This window comes from Neomonachus schauinslandi, chromosome 7 (assembly GCF_002201575.2).
Source record: "Neomonachus schauinslandi chromosome 7, ASM220157v2, whole genome shotgun sequence".
Taxonomy (NCBI): Eukaryota; Metazoa; Chordata; class Mammalia; order Carnivora; family Phocidae; genus Neomonachus; species Neomonachus schauinslandi.
This window is the reverse complement of record NC_058409.1, coordinates 5790455-5811183: the sequence shown is the minus strand read 5'-3', so window position 1 is coordinate 5811183 and position 20729 is coordinate 5790455. Positions and strand designations below refer to the sequence as shown.

The 20729-nt window shown below is 44.3% G+C and overlaps 2 protein-coding genes across 2 annotated transcripts in view; both read left to right on the top strand.

Moving 5' to 3' along the window:
* Positions 1 to 20729, top strand: part of RASGEF1C (RasGEF domain family member 1C) — an 838438-nt gene that overhangs the window by 694925 nt on the left and 122784 nt on the right. The gene's annotated exons all lie outside the window — the stretch shown is intronic.
* The window catches only part of MAPK9 (mitogen-activated protein kinase 9), a 53430-nt gene that overhangs the window by 19508 nt on the left and 13193 nt on the right, over positions 1 to 20729 (top strand). The window contains 4 exon segments of the mRNA XM_044916749.1: positions 7758 to 7887; positions 10352 to 10410; positions 12644 to 12782; positions 20654 to 20729. Of these exon segments, the coding sequence (XP_044772684.1) occupies positions 7758 to 7887; positions 10352 to 10410; positions 12644 to 12782; positions 20654 to 20729 (404 nt within the window).

The following is a 20729-nucleotide window of genomic DNA, read 5'->3' as shown; positions in this document are numbered from 1 at the left end:
CTGCACGACATTATGAATGTACCAAACACCACTGAATTTTTCACTTTCAAATGCTTAATTTTATGTGTATGTGAATCTCACCTCAAAAACTTGTTTTTTTAAAAAAAGAAAACTCGACAGTGCTTTAAACCAAGGATCTTTGTCATTCGTGATGGATATTTAACTCCTGATACTATAGTATCCTATATGATGACATTTTCATGCTATATTATGTATAAAATACGTTGTCATTTTCTTGTAGTAGCTTAATTTATGTATTCACAGAATCTTAATAGTAATTTCACTTAACTCCTAATATTTTCCTTTACATGATTTTATGACAATTTTATTGATGTTCATAGGAGCAACTTTTATCTCACATGCAGAAAGGTAGGAAGAAAGCAGTATGTCGTGGCTAAAAATTTTTTTTTTAATATTTTATTTATTTGAGAGAGAGCACAAGCAGGGGGAGCAGCAAGGGGAGAGGGAGAAGCAGACTTCCCGCTGAGCAGGAAGCCCGATGCGGGGCTCGATCCCAGGACCTTGAGATCCTGAGATCTTGACCTGAGCCAAAGGCAGTCACTTAACCAACTGAGCCACCCAGGCGCCTCTGTTGTGGCTAAAATTTTAACACCATTCTAAGCCTCATCTCTTTGATTCTAAGGAAAGATCAAAGACTGGGTTTCTGTTCTTTTCTGCTCAAGAAAGAAGTCATTACTTAGAACTGATTAAGCTTAATTAATTAATTAAAATTTAATGAGCCCATGCACAACCAACAGTTTATTTCACCATCTTGGATGTCAGTATTCTCTTACCTTTATAACCCAGCCAGTTAATCATTACCAAATCAAAGCCTGTTAGCTGGGTTAACTTTACTGGAGGCATGGAAATGGGATTAGTTAACTTGGCTTAGATTATTGATGTTTTCTTTTAGAAATGTTTGTACAGGGGTGCCTGGGTGGCTCAGTTGGCTGGGCAACTGCCTTCGGCTCAGGTCATGATCCTGGAGTCCCTGGATCGAGTCCCGCATCGGGCTCCCTGCTTGGCGGGGAGTCTGCTTCTCCCTCTGACCCTCCCCCCCTCTCATGGGCTCTCTCTCTCTCTCATTCTCTCTCTCTCAAATAAATAAATAAAATCTTTAAAAAAAAAAAAAAAGAAATGTTTGTACAATTACAAAAATCATGCTTAGACTTCTGGGATGTTTCATTTTTCAGCCTTTAGATGAAGTGGGTATTTACTTATTTATTTAGATGAAGTGCCATCCCAGGATTTGGGCCTACATGGGTCTGATTACTCCATTACTGCTCTCTCCCAGAGCTGGTGCGACTTGCTGTCAGCCAGGTGCTCCTCACCTTCCTACCGGGCTTGAGGCTTCGGGGTCCCATTGAGCCGCAGCAGTGGTAACCCTTAAATTGAGAGGAGAGTACTTTTCCCATGAGACTTCTCCCACATCTTCTGGGGACTTTTTCCTGGCTCTGTTTTGCAAAGCATCTTGGATATTGGCATTTTGCTTTAAGGTCCTCAGAAGAAAAGTGGGTCTTACCCCATTCCATTGTTTGAATAGAGCAAGAAACTACTAATGATGCCAGACAGACCCCTTTCTTCCCATCAGTGACAGAAGGGCCCAAGTATCCCCACCATCAAGTCCTAACTTCTAGATAACCAGTTCTCTCCAGTGCTCCTTTCCCTGCAGACATTGCAGGTTCTTTCCCATGGCCATCACTTTTGTCCCCACTATATGTCCTGGTTGGATTGTCCTCAGAAATCCACCAGTCTTTCAAGACACTATATCTTTCAAGACTGATCTCGTCTATGAAACGTCCCCAGGTAATCACAGCTCATGTTTAGAATAGAGCCTCCTGCGGTGCCCGGGTGGCTCAGTCGGTTAAGCGTCTGCCTTCAACTCAGGTCATGATCCTGGGGTCCTGGGATCAAGTCCCACATGGGGCTCCCTGCTCAGCGGGGAGTCTGCTTCTTCCTCTGCCTGCCACTCCCCCTGCTCATGCTCTCTCTCTCTCACTCACTCTCAAATAAATAAAATCTTTTTAAAAAATAGAATAGAGCCTTCTCTCTGATTGAACGAAATGCTTGATTGATGTGCATATGGGTGCAGATGCACACACACACACACTCTCCTTCCAGAACTGTAAGATAGTAAATCTGTGTTTTAAACTAGTAAATTTGTGGTAATTTCTTATAAAAGCAATAGGAAACTAACACAGGGGGCATGCATGTTTTTACATTTTGAGAAATAGAATATAGTAGCAAAAGTGTATGGTTTATAAAACTTGTTCATTGTCTGTTTAAACTAGAGCTTAATAAAGGGACCTAGTGCCTGGGGTGCAGGCAAGCAAGGTGCTGGTACTTACGGGATTAAATGGAAGAGCTGGGGTCAGAGTAAAATGTTCTGGCTCCTTAATTTTTAATTGTTTTTGCAACTGTGTCTGATTTGTTTCTATGTTTTTGCTGTTCATTAAAAATATTAGTAAAATAAATTAGGAAGTAAGTTTTAAAATGTTTATCACTTTGGATTATTCACAAGTATTTCATAAAATTAAATCATTGCAAGATTTCAAAGCTGTGGTGGGAATTGTGTGTACACATTTCTTTCATGTCTATTCAGATTTTTCTTTCTCCTTCTAAATTCTCAAGTTGTTCAGCCAAAGTATTGAAAATTGTTTTATGGATAGTTGTATGAAGTGTCTAACTTAAAAAAAAAAAGTGTTTAATATTGGATCTGGCAGTCCCTAGAAGTGACCGTTAACAACCTGAGCACGAAGTGGTTAGTCTAGCTCTTACTTCTTTTTCTCTCTCTAGTTCTGTGCACCCTCGAATGTCGGCCTGCTCTTACACCATTTTATTTTCTCTCTAGTGGTCTAAGTAAGTAAACATATGACGTGTATAACAACATTTCTGCGATGAAGGAGGTCTGTAGCATAAAGTGCAAGAAGGCTATGATTCGGGGGGACTGAGTTCCAAGGCCGGCTGTGATCCACATCGCAGGAGTTCTCTGTGACCTTGGGCAAATCCTTGTGTCTTTGGGGGTCTTAACAGTTTCACCTCTAAAACGAATGGTTTAGAGCTTCTGGATTAAGGTGATGGATCAGATACATAACAGAGAACAGGAGGGCAGTAGTCCAGTGCAGGAGAGCTTTTAACAAGTTTCTCTAATGTAAAAAGTAATTGGAAACTGGATGCAGATAAACAGAGCAGAGAAGATGAGAATAAGTAGACGAGACATTTGCGACAAGGAAGAGAACCTATCTATAGTAAAACCCCAAAGAGGCTGTGGGTATAGAGATGACAAATACAGAAAATGAAGATGACACAAGTGGCTAGAAATAGGGGTGTTAATTATGAAACAGTTGTGCCAGTTGGCTCCCAGCATTCCCGCCCTCACCCATGTGCTCAGCATTTGCACCTAGAGCGCAAGTAAGTGAGTGAAGAATTACTAGGCCAGGATCCAGGGAAGAGCAGAAGCCTAGAGAGGGGAGCCCGGGATTTGGGGCTCTTTCCTGTGAGAACATTTGACCATTCTAGACTGGGCAGCTGAGAGGTTGAGTAATACTTTGGATTGCCTTGGGGGACTAGCAGACAGGGATTGGAGCCCAGGGCCCTGTGGGGAGCCTGGTGAACATCCTTCTCCTCGAGCTGGGGCCAATAAAGGACTGCATCCAAGAGGTGAGAATGAACCAGAAAGAAACAGACCCTTGTAGGCACTGCCACTCAGCCTCAGATCATCTCAAGTTGCTGAACTTGAACTGAATTGAACCCAGATTGCTAGTGCCTCCCCCCGCCCCCACCACACCATGTATCCAGCAGAAGTGCATTTAAATTCTCCCTAGAGGAAGACAGCGTCATACTGGATATCAGATTATTTCCAGATAGCAAGGAGTCTTGCAAGTGTGAGGTCCCATGCATAATCACAAATAATCAGTCACACAGGAGATAAGACGACATGCACACAACCCAACACAAACAGAAAAGAAACAGATGCACAGGGGAACTGGCATTCTTGGATTCAGACTTCTAAATAGCTCTGATGTTATATCCAGGATGGATGGGTTTGACAGCATATTAGATGTAACTGGAGAGAGATTTAGCAATCTGAAAGATGGGTCAGGAAAAAAATTCAGGATGAGGCCTGAAGAGACAGAAGTGTAGGAGAATACAGGAGAGAGGATGTATTAGTTTTCTACTGCTGTGTAACAAATTACCACAAACTTGGTGTTTTAAAAAAACAAAACAAAACACCCATTTATAATTCCATAGTTCTGTAGGTCAAAAACCTGCACAGCCTTGCCTGGGTTCTTGCTCAGCATCTCACAAAGCTGAGATCAAGATGTTGGCTGGGCTGCATTCTTATATGGAGGCTCTGGGAAAGAATGTGCTTCCAAGCAGTCGTGAGACCCAGTTCCTTGCAGCTGGAGGTCTGAGGTCCCCGTCCCTTGCTCTCTGTCAGCCAAGGGCCACTGAGCTCCGTGAGGCTTCCCACATTCCTTCTCACATGTCCCCCTCCATCTTAAAGGCAGCAGTGGCATGTCTAATCCTTCGCAGGATAAAAATCTCTCGGACTTTCTCCCCTTCCCACCAGCTGGAACAAACTCAGCTTCTGAAGGGCTTTTGTGATTAGATTAGCCCCCCAGCTCCTGTTTGTTAATGAGTATGCTTCACCCTCATGTAGGACACGGGGTCAGTATACATAAAAGTCAAATGCCTAGGGCGCCAGGGTGGCTCAGTCGTTAAGCGTCTGCCTTCGGCTCAGGTCATGATCCCAGGGTCCTGGGATCGAGCCCCGCATCGGGCTCCCTGCTCTGCGGGAGGCCTGCTTCTCCCTCTCCCGCTCCCCCTGCTTGTGTTCCTGCTCTCGCTATGTCTCTCTCTGTCAAAAAAATAAATAAAATCTTAAAAAAAAAAAAAAAGTCAAATGCCTAGAAATTGGTAGAACAAACCACTTTGAGAGTGCTTTGGCATTATCTGCTAAAATATGTGCAGTCCCACTCTTAGCTATCTACTCATCAGAAATGCATGCAGAGGGGACTCCAAGCCCTGTGTGAGAACATTTATGACTATGTTTTTTTGTAATCACTTGCAAACTGAAAACAGCCAAAGTGTCTATCAACATTATGTCATATAGTCATGCAAAGGAATATTATAGCAATGACACAGAATGAATTATAGCTACACATAATGACAGATGAGTCTCACAAATGTGATGTTGAGCAAAAGAAGTCAGACACAGCTGATTTCAAAAACCAGGCAAAAATAAGCTATGCGGGCTGTGGGGAGGGAGCTTGAAAATTCATGTTTTGCTGGTAAAAGCAAGGAAGTGATTATCATAAGAGAAATGGTTATCGTCTTTGGGGGACCGGAGGGATAGTGATTAGTAGGAGATGTTGGGGGGCCTGGGGGGATGCTGACAAAACATGGCTCTTTGTGATTAATCATTGAGCTGAGGAACAGGAAGGGAAGTCAAGGAATGAATATCAGACAGGCGTTGCCTTCTCACCGATACCCAATGTTGGAAATCCATGGAGTTCTGAGAGAAAATTTAATTTGAAGTCAGAAGACAAACTATCAATCGAGGCTGAGGGCAGAATGAGATCATTTATCTTCCATGCACTTTTTCTGAGGAAATTCCTTGAGGATGTACTCCACCAAGAAAGAGAATTCAAGAACATGTACAACCAGAAGCATGGAGGCCAGTGAAGAGAAATCCCAGGGTGGTATCTGTGCAGCAGGCCTTGAAAGGAACTCCAAGAAAAAATACCATCAAAAAGAATGGAATAGACTCCAGACAATAATGTGAGCAAGAATGTAGGAAGTGCTGGGGAGAGGCTGCAGAAAGGGGTGTTTTTCTTCTCTTCAGAAGAAAAATGCTTATTAGAAACTTACGGTGGAAAAGCTAGAAAAGTCATGGTCTAAGCGTCAAACAGCTTTAAAAGGACATGATGTCTGAGCAATTGATGGAATGTAAGAAAAGAAAATCCATCTGACTTCGATGCTGGAAACAATCTCATTCTCTTGTGAGCAGCTACAAGGGTCATTGATCCTTAGAAAATGCAATGTCATCCCAGCTCCGCGATTAGGAACACTGACCTCTGTGCGCATACGCACTCTCTGTGTCTTGGTTTTCAACGTTTAGACACGTCCGAAAGAAGAAACATGGAAGACTTAGCTGTAGGGACCACATAGATGTGTCCTCTAGGTTGCCCATTTGAGACAGAGTTTGGAGGAAGGGGAAATGAGTAGAGCGCTGGAGGCCAAAGAGATGGAATGTCACGATCTTGTCTTACACGCTGGGAATCCAGAGGTTCCCTGGAAAGTTGATGGAACAAGAAGTTTAGGCACATTGTTTAAAGTTACTAAGGTAACCAAGGGAAAAGTTTAAAATAACACGAGAGCAAAAAACTGGGAGGAGTTGGGGGTTTCAATAAAGTGACTAAATCTTCAGTTTGGGGGAGTAGATAGACAATTTCTGAAGTCAAGACATGAGGAAATAGTGATAGAAGTATATTCTTTGGAGTTGAGAAGGGACCACAAGAATTAAAACCAGAAATAATTGAAGGTGGTTGCTCCAAGGGTTGGAACTAGGAGTGGAAGTGTGTCCTGCTCAGAGGCTCAGAATTAAGTCCATTTAGCTCATTTTGGACAAAAACTTTTGAGATCAAAAAAGGTGTGTCTGTTTTCAAATTCTTAAGACTGAGAAATAAATGTAGGTACAAATACACGTGTGTATATTATTTGTTGCACAAATAGATTTATCTTTAACATTTTATAATGCATGTGACTGGTACATTTGCATATGGGTATGTGGATTTACATATGTGTATACATGTACACGTAATGTGACCTGAATTAAAGAGAAATAATTACAAAGTGACATGGGGTTTCTAGCCTTCAATCTAAAACAAATTGAATTAGGTGAGGCTTGTTGGCAAAAAAAAAAAAAAAGAAAAGAAAATTAATAGACGTGAATGAGTGGAAACAGTGTTACAAACAGAATAGAATAAATACATAGAAACAATATTTTAGATGGTGCTTGGGTTCTCAGGTGGTCTTTAGCAGCTTTTAACCTCTGGTGAGGAACCAAAGGGCAATATTAGGACCATTAGTACTGGTTTGTAAGAAATGCACAATCAGGCGACTCAGTTTGTCCTATTTTCTGGAGGAAAAAAGGAACAATGAATTTCAGTTGGGAACTTGAGATGGCAGAAACGCAGCCCCTGCAAGATTTTTCTTCTTACTATAGTAGTACAAGGAGTTATTTCTAGTCGAATTTTATATATAGCCATTGCTTACATTAGGGGTTTTGTATCTTGGGGATTTACCATGAGCTGAGATCTTAGGCTTCTGTTTTCTTTTTTAGATTCTTTTGTCTGGGAAAAACACAATCAGAGCTTGTATTTGTTGTATCCATTTCTCATGAGCTCAACCATTTCCTCCGTGGTGATATGCCAGATTATACTTATATTGTATTCTGTGATTTGTATTAAATTACTTGGTTCTGAACATAATAACCTCAACTCACGTAAGGAGAAGTCAGTGTGCATCCTAACTGCAGCTGCCGTGTTTGTGCCCCTGCGGTCAGTCCCTCCCACACCCTTAGCCAATTCAACCTGGCTCTTCATGTGTAGCAGTACCTCGTGGAAACAAGCAGAAAGACATTTCATTATTTGTTACTCATTTAAAAAGGGAATGCATTGAACGGACATTGTGCATTGCAGTCTTTTCCAGAATCATCCTAATGGGTCCCTTATTGTATTTCCTGATTATAGTGCTGCTTTTGATACAGTTCTTGGGATAAATGTTGCAGTCAAGAAACTAAGCCGTCCTTTTCAGAATCAAACTCATGCAAAGAGAGCTTACCGTGAACTCGTCCTCTTAAAATGTGTCAATCATAAAAATGTAAGTTATGTCTATGTTTCCTCTGTATAACGTGTCCACGGTGTGGTCATCTTGTGGGTCTTTGGAAATAACTAAGTTCAGACCTCGGGTAAACTAGCTGTAACAGGAACTATTTAAGTGGTTCTATTTTCTTGACAAAATTCTCAATCAGCATTGGGGAAATTGAAGTCAGCAAGAAGCATCATGGTCCAGTCTAGGTCCGACAGCAATATCCATTAACCCTGTAATCATTTGATTTTCACCATGTCTGTTTCAAAAAATGGCAACAGTATTGACCTAAGAAAATGAGAAACAACTAGATACTTTTTTAGAAAAACATTGTTCTATAAAGTAGCTTTTTACCTTGTACACACGGACGGACGTTTCATTTCTAAGTAAATGTGATATTCAAGATGGCTGTGCTTGGCATCTCACAGAAATCAAAGCACTGTGAATTTCAAGGAGAAATTGTATTTCTCCAGAAAATTTCTGGAGGCCCATTGTATGTCTGCTACTGGTCTCAGCATTATCGTGAGCACGATTTTGATAACCTTGCCATGTTATAAAAAATCATAAAATGTTATGTCTGAAAGGGGCTTTGGAGAGCACCCCTTGTGACCCCTTTTTTGTTGTGGGGGAGGAGTATTTAAGACTACACTCAACTCCACGTGGCTCCCTTTGTTTTAGCATTTATCTATCTGGCTCTTTCTGGTGAAGGGACATTACATACAAAACTAAGATAGGTTTATTCTTTTGAGTCCGTGGTTTGAGTTTGTTAATTTCTCCAACGCGTGCTTTATTTTACTTATACATTTAAATTTTTTTTTCAGGTTACACAGAAGTATGGTTATTATTTTTTTTTAATTCAAACAATACAAACAAGAAGGCAAAAATCATTGACTCCCTCAGATCATTATCATTAACATTTTGGGAGCATTCTTATGTACATACATATATGAACACGATCAGCTATGTTATCATGCATCCTGCCTTCTCCCTCACGGAATGTTTCTGGACCTCAAATACATTTCATAGTACACATGCACAATAATTTATTTAACAGTCACCTGTTACTGGATATTTAGATTGCTTCCAGTTTTTGCTATTATAACCAGTGCTGCAACGAACATTCTTGTACATGCATCTTTGCCCACCTGTCCAGGTGAACTTCTTAGCCAAAGCATATACTACACACTCTGGCTTTAATATGTGCTGACAAATTGACCTCAAGAAAGACTGCCAATTTTACACTTTCATTAAGACTATCTGAGGAAAAAAAAAAAGGTATCTAAGAATGTGTTTTATTTCAGAATCCCCCAGTACTCTGTACATATTGTTGATTTTTCTTGTTGTTGTACTTTGCCAATCTGAGAGATGACAAATGATATCTTATTCTTACTTGTGAGGTTCACTTCTTTCCATACTTTATTAGCCATTTATTTTTAAAGAATTTGTTTCCCATGGCCTTTGACCATTTTTCAATTGGGCTCTTGGTCTCTTTTATGCATTTATAGAGGATCTTTGTATATTAAAGCTATCAACCCTCACTTCTTTTCCATTTGACCTCATTTAGGTTGCTTTTGCCATACTAGGTTTTTGTGTGTGTGTGTGTGTGGTTTTTTGGGGGTTGTTTTGTTTGTTTGGTTGGTTGGTTTGGTTTGGTTTTTTGGTTTTTTGGTCTTGGTTTGGGTTTAACATGACACATGTTCTAGGTTTCCTGTCATGCTTAGAAAAGGCTTTTGTACGCCAGGATTACATAAATGTTTATCCACATTTTAATGTTTTGTGGTTTCATGGTTTACATTTAAATCTTTGTTCCACTTGGAGTTGATGTGAAGATTAAGCATGGATCCGGTTTTATTTTGCAGGTGGTTAGCCAGCCACCCCAGTCCTATATTCTCACTCATCTTTTCCTTGGTCATTTGAAATGATTGAGGATGTGTGCTTGATGCTCAAGCGGTGGGACTCATTGTTTAACTGTTGGGGTGCCCAGGACCAAGGCCTTGCGGTAGAGGCCTTTCTAGAACCCTCTTTAAGTAAATACATAACACTGAGGGGTTCATCTTCATCATACTAGAAATACAAGTTTCACCTTCATATTTCAAAACTACAGAAATCTGTAGATCGTATCTCAGTTTTCATAGTTAACATATTGCTTTAGTGTTTTTCTACCCGTAATGTTCTACCTTTTTATGTTCAAAGCCTGAAAGACATTATGTGTTAAAATTCTGTCATAATAAGTCACTAGAGACACATAAAATGTGATTTGATTAAAAGTACATCTTATTTCCAAGGTGAGAATCCTAATCATTTAACTTTTCTCAAATACCATGTAATAGGATGTTTTGGTAAAACTAATAACAATAATAAATACTGAACTCTGCTATGATTTTTCAGTTTTAATGCATTTTAATGTTCAACTTAATTTTTATAATTAAGTAGAGTTACCTGACATGCTGAGGAATAATAAATCTTCTCTTTTCAGATAATTAGTTTGTTAAATGTGTTTACACCACAAAAGACTCTAGAAGAATTTCAAGATGTGTAAGTATCACTTTAACTCAGTAATGCAGTATGTATCAAAGACTAAAAATTTAGAAAGGAAAAATTGCTTTTTTTACTTAGGAAATGTAGGTAGCAATATATTTAGCCACTTTTTTCTGTGGAGGAGAAATATTAAGGAAGATAGATAATAATATTCAACTGTTTGTGCCTAGATATTATCATCTCCATAACTGATAAATGATGACTGAAAATAATTCTTCGGAGCAGACGGTGATCATTAATGCTGTTGATTGGCTCTGCTGAAATATAAAATGTTCTCCAGTCCCCCTGAAAGCCAGGATGATAGTGTTTATAATTATTATTTGAATTCATTACGACACTGTATGTTGTGCGATTCCAAAATCTGAAATAGAATTATCTTCCGGCCAATAAAATATTAACTTACCATATTGAAGTATAATGCCCAACTCATCCTAAATTGACTGGTGCATTCGTTCAACAAATATCTGATTGCCACTCGTGTGCTAGGCACTCTCTGGGACTTGGCATACTTCAGTGACCCAAACAGGCAAAGATCCCTTTTATGATTAAGAATTGCAGGTGGTCACACTCACTCTTAGAGCTTTGTGAAAGCCAGAGAAGAGAAGATACGCAGTTAACATAAATAAGGAAGTGCCACCATCATAAGGATGTCGCAAGTGTTCTGGAAGAAGTGAGCTGGGTTAGGGAATCAGAAGTGCCAGGGTTTAGGGGTCAGGCCTGGTGCATCCTAAGCAGGGTGGGTGGAGAAAGACCTCACTGGACCGGGGACAAAGAAAGCCTTTGAAGGAGGCTTGGGGTTGGTCCTACAGTTATTTGAGGGAAGGTGGGATAGAGATAGAAGGAACGGGCACACAAAACCCGCTGTGCTCTGAGAGCCGTAAGTGGCCAGTGTGGCTGGAGAAGGGGAGCAGAGGAGAGGAGAGGGTGGGCTCGGAGAAGTGATGGGGCCAGGCCCTCCTGGGCCTCGAGGCCTTTTACTCCAGGGCAAGGCAGTAAGACTCAGCAGAGGAGTGAGCTTCCCTGACTTACATTTTCAAAGAATAACTTTAATGTCTGTGTTGGGAACCCACCATCAGGGGTGGGGACACAGAAGCCCCGTGAGGAGGCTGTTGCAGCTATGTAGGGGAGGGGTGATGGTGGTTGCATTTAGACCAGAGGGTACTAGTTAAAGGGAGAGACTAGAGGCCGAAACTGTCCTGAAGGGGGAGCCACTGTAGAGGACTGCAGTGTGAGGAAGGACAAGCTGAGGGCGATGCCTGGTGCTGGCCTGAGTCCCTTGCAGGTGCTCCCAGCTGAGAAGAGGAGGGCAACAGGCAGAGCAGACTGGAGGGGGAGATGGAATTGGGGGCTCAGTTTTGGACGTGGGCCTCGAGATGACTCTTGGATACCCAGGTAGGCCTGGGACGTGGACAGTTAGATACATGAGCCTGGCGTTCAGGAGAGAGGTCTGGGTGAGAGGTATGAATTTGAGAGTTGACGGTCTGTGGATGGTGTTTAAAGTATTGAGACCAGAGACCAGAGGAGATCACCAAGACTGTGATAGTCAGAGAAGAGAAAGAGGCCAAGGACCGAGCATTGAGTTGGGGAGAGGAGCAGGGCACGACCAGCCAGGACCGTAGGACAGGCCATTGGATTTAGCGACACGCAAGTAAGTCATCGAGGGCCTTGGCGAGGACAGTGTGGAGTGGTGGGCCACAAGCCCCATGGAAGAGGGCTTCAAAGAAAATGGGAGAAGAATTGGAGATGCCAAGTATAGACGCCTCTTCGGGGAGTTTTGCGTGCAAAGAGAGCAAGAATATGGGGCATAGCTGGTGGGGGCAGAAGGTCAAACATTTTCTTAACATGAGAGAAGTAACAGCATGGTTTCTATATTGGTAAGTATGACCCAATAGCAAGAAAGAAAGAAAAAGAGAGAGGGAAGGAGGGAGATTTCGGAGAATTTGAATATTTGAGATTCTACTTACTATGATATAAAAATTGTTTTAACTTGAAATACATCATGTTGATAGGTTTTTTTTTTGAAAACTTCTAAGTTCCATTATATGTTTGCTTTTTTTTACAAGATACCTTATAAATATTTAGAGAAAACAAGTTATCTTTTTTTTTATTTTAGCCAGTGCAGTAACTAAGTAGTAAGTTATACTGTTTCATATAAATATAAGAGTTTAGTAACCATAAAGGAATTTTGGGTGATTTTTATGTGTACATGGCTGATCTTTTTTTCCCCCAGGTATTTGGTTATGGAATTAATGGATGCTAACTTATGTCAGGTTATTCACATGGAGTTGGACCATGAAAGGATGTCCTACCTTCTTTACCAGATGCTCTGTGGTATTAAACATCTGCATTCAGCTGGTATCATTCATAGAGTAAGTAGGAACGCCACGTCAGTTTTATTTTTAAAATCACAATCATTTTCTTATCATGATTCTCCACGTACAGAAGAACTTAATATTTTTTAAAAAGTTGCCAGTATCAAGAATCCAAGGAGATGATGGGATCGTGTTGAGTTCCCAAATGCCATTGAGATTAGAAGACATTTGTGGAGCGCCTCGTTTGCCCGAGCCCACACGAGCCACTCTGGATGCAGGCTTGAGCTGCTCGGTTTGATGCTGCAGAAGGAAACTTATTTTTTTTTTAACCTTTCATTTTGAAGTAACTTAAAATTTAAAAGTTACAAGAATAGAGCAGAGAACTCCCAAATGTTATTTACCCAGAATCATCTATTTGTTAATTGTTAATATATTTGCCGTATTTGAAATCCCATTTTTAATGAGGCAGGAATTTAGGTTTGGGGTGGGGAAAAGTTAGAGGCTACGTAGTAAATGATACCATTGCTTGAGAAATCATACATAAACTATGGCCCAAATATCTATTTCTTAGAATCGTGAAGTTGGCCACTCCAGCATCCCGGCCCCCTGGTGGGAACTTTTGGAATGGTCCTGGGTGGGCGTCTTGAGCCACTAAACTGGGATTTGAATGACCGAGTTGCCTGTACTCCGTCAGGAAGCAACATTTAAAAACCAGTGAGATACAGTGTAATTCTCCAAGGTGGTTTTATGAGTTTTTGTTTATTTTTTGACTTGTATCACTGTGTGAGCAGAACGTCACGATAGAATTTTCTTTGACAACTAAAATGTTGAGTGAGACTACAGGCAGAGATAATAGAATTGTGTTGGAAACATTCTTAGCATTCCCTAAATTATTACCATACTAATTTTGTCGACAGACTGTCTTTAGATATTATAGTCCAACATCAAGAAGTTGTCATTTCTCTGAACCACAGTCTGTGTGGGCAGAAAGATAGTGAGACCAGAACAATGATGCCTATTCATAGAGAAAAGAATAGAGAGATTTTCGATGCTGCAGTAGATCTGTTAGGTGCCAGGAAATGTTGGGCGCAACCACACAGCGCGCCAATCCAGAGAGGACCCAGCTGCCCTGGCCCCTGGCCATGAGCCTCAGGTCTGGGACCCCAAAGCCCGCAGGCCTGGGTGGCAAACCGGGGCCTTGCACACCAGTAAGCACCCAGCTCCTGATCCTGTGCGGTTACTTAAAATACGGCCTTTGCTGCCACCAGGTGTCCAGTTAAAATAATATAAATTCTGTTGACAAATTTGGTTTTAAAATAATGCTGTTCATTTTTTTCTTTAGTTTTTATGTAAATTCCAGTTAGTTCGCATACAGTGTAATATTAGTTTCAGGCGTACAATTGTGATGCAACACTTCCATACACCACCCAGTGCTCATCACAGGTGCCCTCCTTCCTCCCCATCACCTGTTTCCCACATCCCCCCCACCCACCTCCCCTCTGGTGACCAGCAGTTTATTCTCTTATAGTTAAGAGTCTGTTTTTTGGTTTGTGTCACCCTCTTTTTTTTTCCATTTGCTCATTTGTTTCTTAAATTCCACAAATGAGTGAAATCATATGGTATTTGTCTTTCTCTGAGTGACTTCTTTCACTTAGCATAATAATACCCATTTTTTTAAATTAAAAATAAACATTTCCCAACATATCATTCTGTTTCTCTTTCGAAAATTTTCACAGGCCATTATATAAATTAAGACACTCTTCCTAGCTCTTAAATACGTTTTGTGTTACATTCACGCTTTAGAATAAGTTTCCAGCCTTATTATTATTAGGCCTGATTATGTTAAGCCTTATCAGTTTTGTAAAGGAAAGTGGTTTGTCTTACTTATTTCTCCCTTCTTGGGCCCAGAGACTTGTGGGGAAGCAATATTCTGCCGTTGCTGGGGACCTTTTCAGGGATACAGCACACGTGCCCATGTTAGGGAATATTCGGTCCCAAGCTTGGTCCCACTCCTGCTGACCAGAATGTCAAAGAGAGTCCAAAGGGGTGTCTGCTTTGCCCAGCACACCAGAACAAATGATCCACGGACCCCTTCTCCATCCTGTCCACCACCCCACCAGGCCTTGCCACTCCCCCTTCTTGTCTTCTACCCGTTTACACATTTGTGGGCCTGCCAGGCTTTGTGCTTACTCGTGAAAGTACCACATGCTGGTTGTGGGAAAGGGAGATACAGCGAATAGCGAGAGGCCTCCGTTGGCGCACCCCACCCACCCGGCCAGGGCCCAAGAGGTGATGAGCTGTAAGAGCCCGTTAGTGGGTGGACGGTTGTCCGTGAGCCTTTCCAGTCCTTTCTTCCATATACAACGCCATGCACAAAATACACACTTTCAGTTTTGCTTATTAAAATGCTTTCATACTAAACATAAAATTTAATTATTTGAAAAATAAAACACCAATAGTCTCACCACTTTTTCCCTTATATGATTCAAAAACTTAAAAGAAGAGAAAGTCCTCCAGCTCTCTGCTGTTGCCTGGGGGTGGCCGGTGATAGCAGCTGGGTATTTCCTCCCAAACTTCATAGTGACTGCGCTACAACCAACATATCTGTGTGTACCTATGTCCTTTTCAATTTATACTTTTCAAATAGGGGGTCCCCTTGTTTGTAATTGTTCTGCAACTCACTGAACAAGTTGGTTGATTTGTTCCTTATTTTAATCAAGGATCAAATAGTTCTACAAATATTTATTTAAACAACAGAGTCCCCACGTCCTCCTTCTAATTTCTCCCTCCCCAGAAGCAAACTCGGTTCTTTTAGCTGTTATTTTGGTGTTTATCCCCATCCCTTGAAGTAATATTAGATTTTTATCCATTGGCCTTTTTTTTTTCAGTTTGGGGCATAAGGTACCAATTTAGCTCCCTTTCCCCAACCCAGACCCTCCCTCCACCACGTTTCCCATTCTCTGACCTCCAGGTATTTGCAGTGTCATCAGGTTTGGACCAGTGTGGATGGCGTGTTGTCTATCATCATGACACCTAAACGCTCTCCCTTGCACAGCCTTTTGTTTACACTATGATAGAATTTCCCTTCCCTTCCCTCCTTGTCCCTGGAGTTAATGCCACTTGTCATTTATTTGTTTGCATTGTGCTCTTCATTGTTTTGTTTTTCAAGGAGCAAGGAGTTTTCTCTGCTCTCCTTGCTGAGTTAATGCGAAGCTTTCTGCCAGGCGTCTAGGTTTCCTCTCAGCGTGTGCAGGGGATGCACTGTTTCCTCGTCGGTGGGACCCCGCTCTTGGAGCCTCAGCGCTGCTCCCCAGCGGGACTGGCCGCCCCGTACCTGATGCAGATGGGTTATCCTGGGCCCGGCCCTGGCATTTCCCTGGGGCTTTCCTTAACCTGCTTCCAGACCTCTTTCTGTCTTTCTCAGTTTACTCCCTTGTTTTGGTGGGACACATCCTCCAGCAGCTTCCCCAGAAGTGGTGCATGGGAGGCAAACTTTTTTGCGGCCTTGGACGCCTGAAACTCTTCGTTCTGCCCTGCCTGTCACGTGATTCATAGTTTGGTTGGATACAGAATTCTTAGTTATAAATGAGTTGCCCTCTGAGTTGTAAAGGCAGTACACTGTTTTAGTGTGGTGTAGTTTGACTTTTGAGCTTTCTAATACCATTCTTATTCCTGATCCTTTGCAAGTGCCCTGTTGTGTTTTATCTCCGGAATCTTGTAAAAACGGTTCTTTATTTCTTGCATTCTGAAATGTTATGAAGATATGCCTTGATATGGAAATTTTTTCATTAATTGTGGTGGGCACTTGATGCCCCTTCAGTCTGAAAGGCCATGGCGTAGAGTTCTGGGAGATTTGTAATATTTCTTCCAGAATGCCCAGAATGCCTGGTGCCAGAGGCTGTATGTGGTGGGGTCGGGATGCAGTCCTCTGCTACAGAGCCCTGTCTTCAGGCTGGGCCCCTCACCCATGCCCTCCCTGTGCCTCGTACCAGCATATCTGTTGCTAATGTGCCTGAGGCCCGAGTCTGGAATCTCGATTTTAGTTTTTCTAGACTATGTGGACCTGTAGGAGTGAAGAAGGAGCCCAGCCAGGCCTTTCTTCTGGGGTGGAGCTGGGGAGGTCTGCCTTTACCTTTGCGTGGACCTTTCCAGACCTCCCTCAGTGTCCCACCCCTGCTTCACCCTGAGCCTTTCCTGGGCGTCGTGGTTCCCCTTATCTTGCTCGGGCCACTCACCGAGGTTGGAATGTACTGCACTCAGCCAAGTCATTTCCTGCCTCTCTGCCGCTCTTTGTCCCCAGAGAGCACGTGGGGCTTTTCATGGGCAGCATCAGCGTGCCAGGATGGGGTTGGACGTGCAAGACCCGTAGTGGGAGGCGGCCTGTGAGGAAGGACCAAGGAGGGGTCTGCAGGGGGTGGAGAGGCAGGGGGAAGGCAGCAGGGGTCTGAGCCCTTGGAGGCACTGAGGGCAGAGCCGCAGGCTGCGGTACATCTCTCAGAGAGCCTGGCCCACCGCACAATCCATGAGCCACCCACCAGCGGATGTCTCACAGGGATGGGCTCCTGCCCCACGCCGCCACTGACCAAGAGCCACACGGGTTGGGAGGAGCTCCCCGGTGCTCCCCGAGGGGAGACTGAGAAGAGGGAGGCCACACGCCGTAGCTCCTGTCCCTGCAGTTGCTCCCGGGGCCACAATAGACGCTCACTCGCCCCTCCCCGCTGTCCGTGCCCTCCGCCGTCACCTTGGCAGGTCTCCATGCCATGTGACCCAGACCTTCATATCTGAGGAGTCAGACTCCGGCGGCTCGGGCGGGAACGGGGTCCACAGACCCAGCCACCTGGCAGTCATCTCCCCAGTCTCGTGAGCGTGTGACTGGGACAGGTACCCTTGGCAGTTGGAGTGACCCCTGTGCTGGTTCCTTGGCCTGCGATGGCGAAGGCCCCGAGGAAACATGAAACTGTCCCCTCAAGATAAGGCAGAAACACGATTGATCCCCGGGGGGGTGGCAAGGATAGAGGACTTAGTACCACCATCGAAACTCAAGGAGTGCGAGGATGGTGCTCCATGTCGTAGCTCAGTTTGAGTCCCCAGTCCAGCGCTGGAGGAAACTAGGTGGTCCTGGGGAATGTGGACGACCGAGGCCAAAGCGGCTCATAGTCCTGGTTGCAACTGCTGTCCTGGCCGCGGTAGAAGTGCTAGAGCAGAATAGTAAGGCCTCCGTGCGGCGTGAAGCCGCTGACTGGGCGAATGCATTCTTCCGTTCTGGTTGGAGAGAGGGTCAGAAACCGTTCACGCACAGGTGGGACGGACAGCGGTGGGATGGGGTTCCACAGTGTGTCATTGTCACCCAGCTGGAATGATGGTGCTTGGGTCGTCGAGTTTCAGGGTCCACTCAGAGCTTGGGTCCCATAGTCCTCCAGACGACTGCTTAGCCTCCTGTCGCAGGGTCTAGTCACCCAGGTGAGTGGCTGTGGGTACCTGTAGGGCAGAAGCGGATGCTTGTCACCATGTGCAGGGTCCTCCTTGCTAGGATGCCGCTTTAGTCAGCGGGCCCCGATCTGAGAACTGACCGGGGCCCTGGGCCCCTTGCTCCTCTGCTCTGGCCCTGCTTTGGCTACAGATGTTTCACACACTCTTGTCCGTGACAGGGACGCTGCGCTCTCGTAGCCATCCCCTCACTCTGTGGGTCAAGCCCCAAGTTCGCGTGTCCTTTGTATCTTAACGTCTATTTCTTGTTTTCCTTGTTGGGGGTGTTCTTCAAGCATTGAAGGGGCAGAACTGTCTTTCCTCGGCCACCTGGAAGCCCTAAGTCCAGTCTGTTTCGGAAAGCTGCCGGTGGCCGTGTGTGGAGGCTGAGGACAGAGCACCGGGGAAGTGGGGAGCCCGCAGGAGCCCCGGGACCTTTTTCAGCCTCTCCTGTGGGCAGGCGCCCCGAGGCCAGCGCCTCTCCCTGGCCTGCGGGGGCCGCTGTCCACAGCGCAGACAGCCGGCTTTGCATTTTGTTATCACAGTTTTCCAGCAGATGGCAGTAGAGGGGGTTCTTCCAACCAAATCCAACCAAATCCAACTAAATCCAACCAAATCTGCGCAGGAGGAGAATTTTCGGGCAGGTGGAAGGGGCTGGAGACAGGCATGTGTTCTACCTCACTCTGCGATTCACTGAGCCGGCCGGGGGCGAGCTGCTGTACTAACCCTTATCCCTGTGGCTTTAGATCAAGGCCAGGGTGGATTTCAGGGGCTGCTGGCTGGCAAAGTAGAGACATTTCAAATTTTTAAGAAATCAGCTTTCTCAAAAGAAAGCACCTATTGACATCCCAGCCAACAGCGTCAGGAACGCTCTGTGTTGGCCAGCCCTGGATGTTGTCATTCTTTTCCTCATTGCCACACAGGGGACCAAAAATAGTTCCTTGTCATTTGGACATTTAAAAAAAAACTTTCTTCACAAAGTTGAGCATTATTTCACCTGTTAGCAATCTGTATTCTAACATGCCTATTCTTGCCATAGTCTTGGTTTTAAAAAAAGCTAGAAACAAATTGGTTCTTTGCCTTAGCTGCATGACTGCCTCCTCACAGGGCAGGGTCACTGGTGTGCGTGAGGGGCTTATTGAGGGGTGGGGTGCTCCCCCGAGTTCCCCCACATCAGGACACACGTCTGAGAGGGTGGTGGCCAGCGAGGCCAGGGCATCTGCTTGGAAATCGGTTGGAATTTTCATTGCGTTTTTTACACCTTACATATTTCTGCCGAATCCAGGAAGGTGAGAACATTCAGCAGTAATGAAACATAACTTTAGCTGATGTAAGTTTTAACTGTCTGGAGGCACACCTGCATGCACCCATCTGCGTGCGCCCTTGGAAAGTGTTAGTCAGGTGCTGGGTCTGACACCTAACACCGAGTCCTCCCAGGTCCGCCCGTGCTCAGCGTGACTTGTGAAGACAACAGACGGGGTAGCTGAGAATGCAGTTTCCAGGGCGCGTGTGCAGGCTGCCGTCCCAGGTGGAAGTCAGGTCCCTGTGGCCTGAGGAAGGGTCCGGGGACGAGAGGGTTGTCAGGGAGGAAACCGTGGAACTTGTGTTCACGTGTCCAGGGTGTGGGGTCGAGGGGCGGGTGACAAGTGTGTTCACGCTGTATCAGGCTGGGCTCTGAGAGCTGGGAGCAGGGCCAGGGTCTCTGGTCACGGAAGTGGTGCTGGCAGGGGGGAGTGGGGGTGCCTCCCGGGTGGTGTGTGCGGTGGGTGGGCTTGGTGACCGTGGAATTCCTTTTCTGAGAGAAGAAGGCGCCCTTTGAAGATTGCCAAGTCGGAGAATTCTAGCCCCGTGCTGAGCGGTATGGCGGCCACGAGCCACATAGGGCCGTTGAGCACTCAGAATGTGGCTATGATTGTAAATACACAGTGGATTTCAAAGACACTACCAAAAAAAGAATGTGAACTATCTCATTAATAAGTTCTCTATGTTGCTTCACATTGTAAAATGATAGTGTTATGGATATAATGGGTTTAATGAGATTATTAAAATTCACCTAATCTGTTCGTATTTATCCTTCCTACGATGGCTACTCAAAAATGTAAATGACGTGTGTGGCCTGCATTGTATTTCTGTGGGACAGCTGGGGACCGAAGGATGAGCCGGTGTGGAGGAGGGATAGGTGGGTTCTGTGGGAGCTCCGAGGAGATTTTAAACAAAGGGAGGCCGTGAGGTTCCCCACGTGGGGATGAGGGTGGCCATCCGACTGCCTGAGGCTGATTTGTATTCGTTTCAATTTGAGAGTCGGGTTTTCCAAAATCCCAGTGTTTCAGTTCTAACCTCCCTCGGTGTCCCAGGACTCAGGTACTTCCTCAGCCCCCAGCCTCACAAATCCCTACCAGTGCAAAGTTGTCCATTTAGCATGCTCTGGGTTGTTGAGCTCATTTAAACCATTTCTGCCCTAGGACTTGAAGCCTAGCAACATCGTAGTAAAATCAGACTGCACGCTTAAGATCCTTGACTTTGGCCTGGCCCGGACAG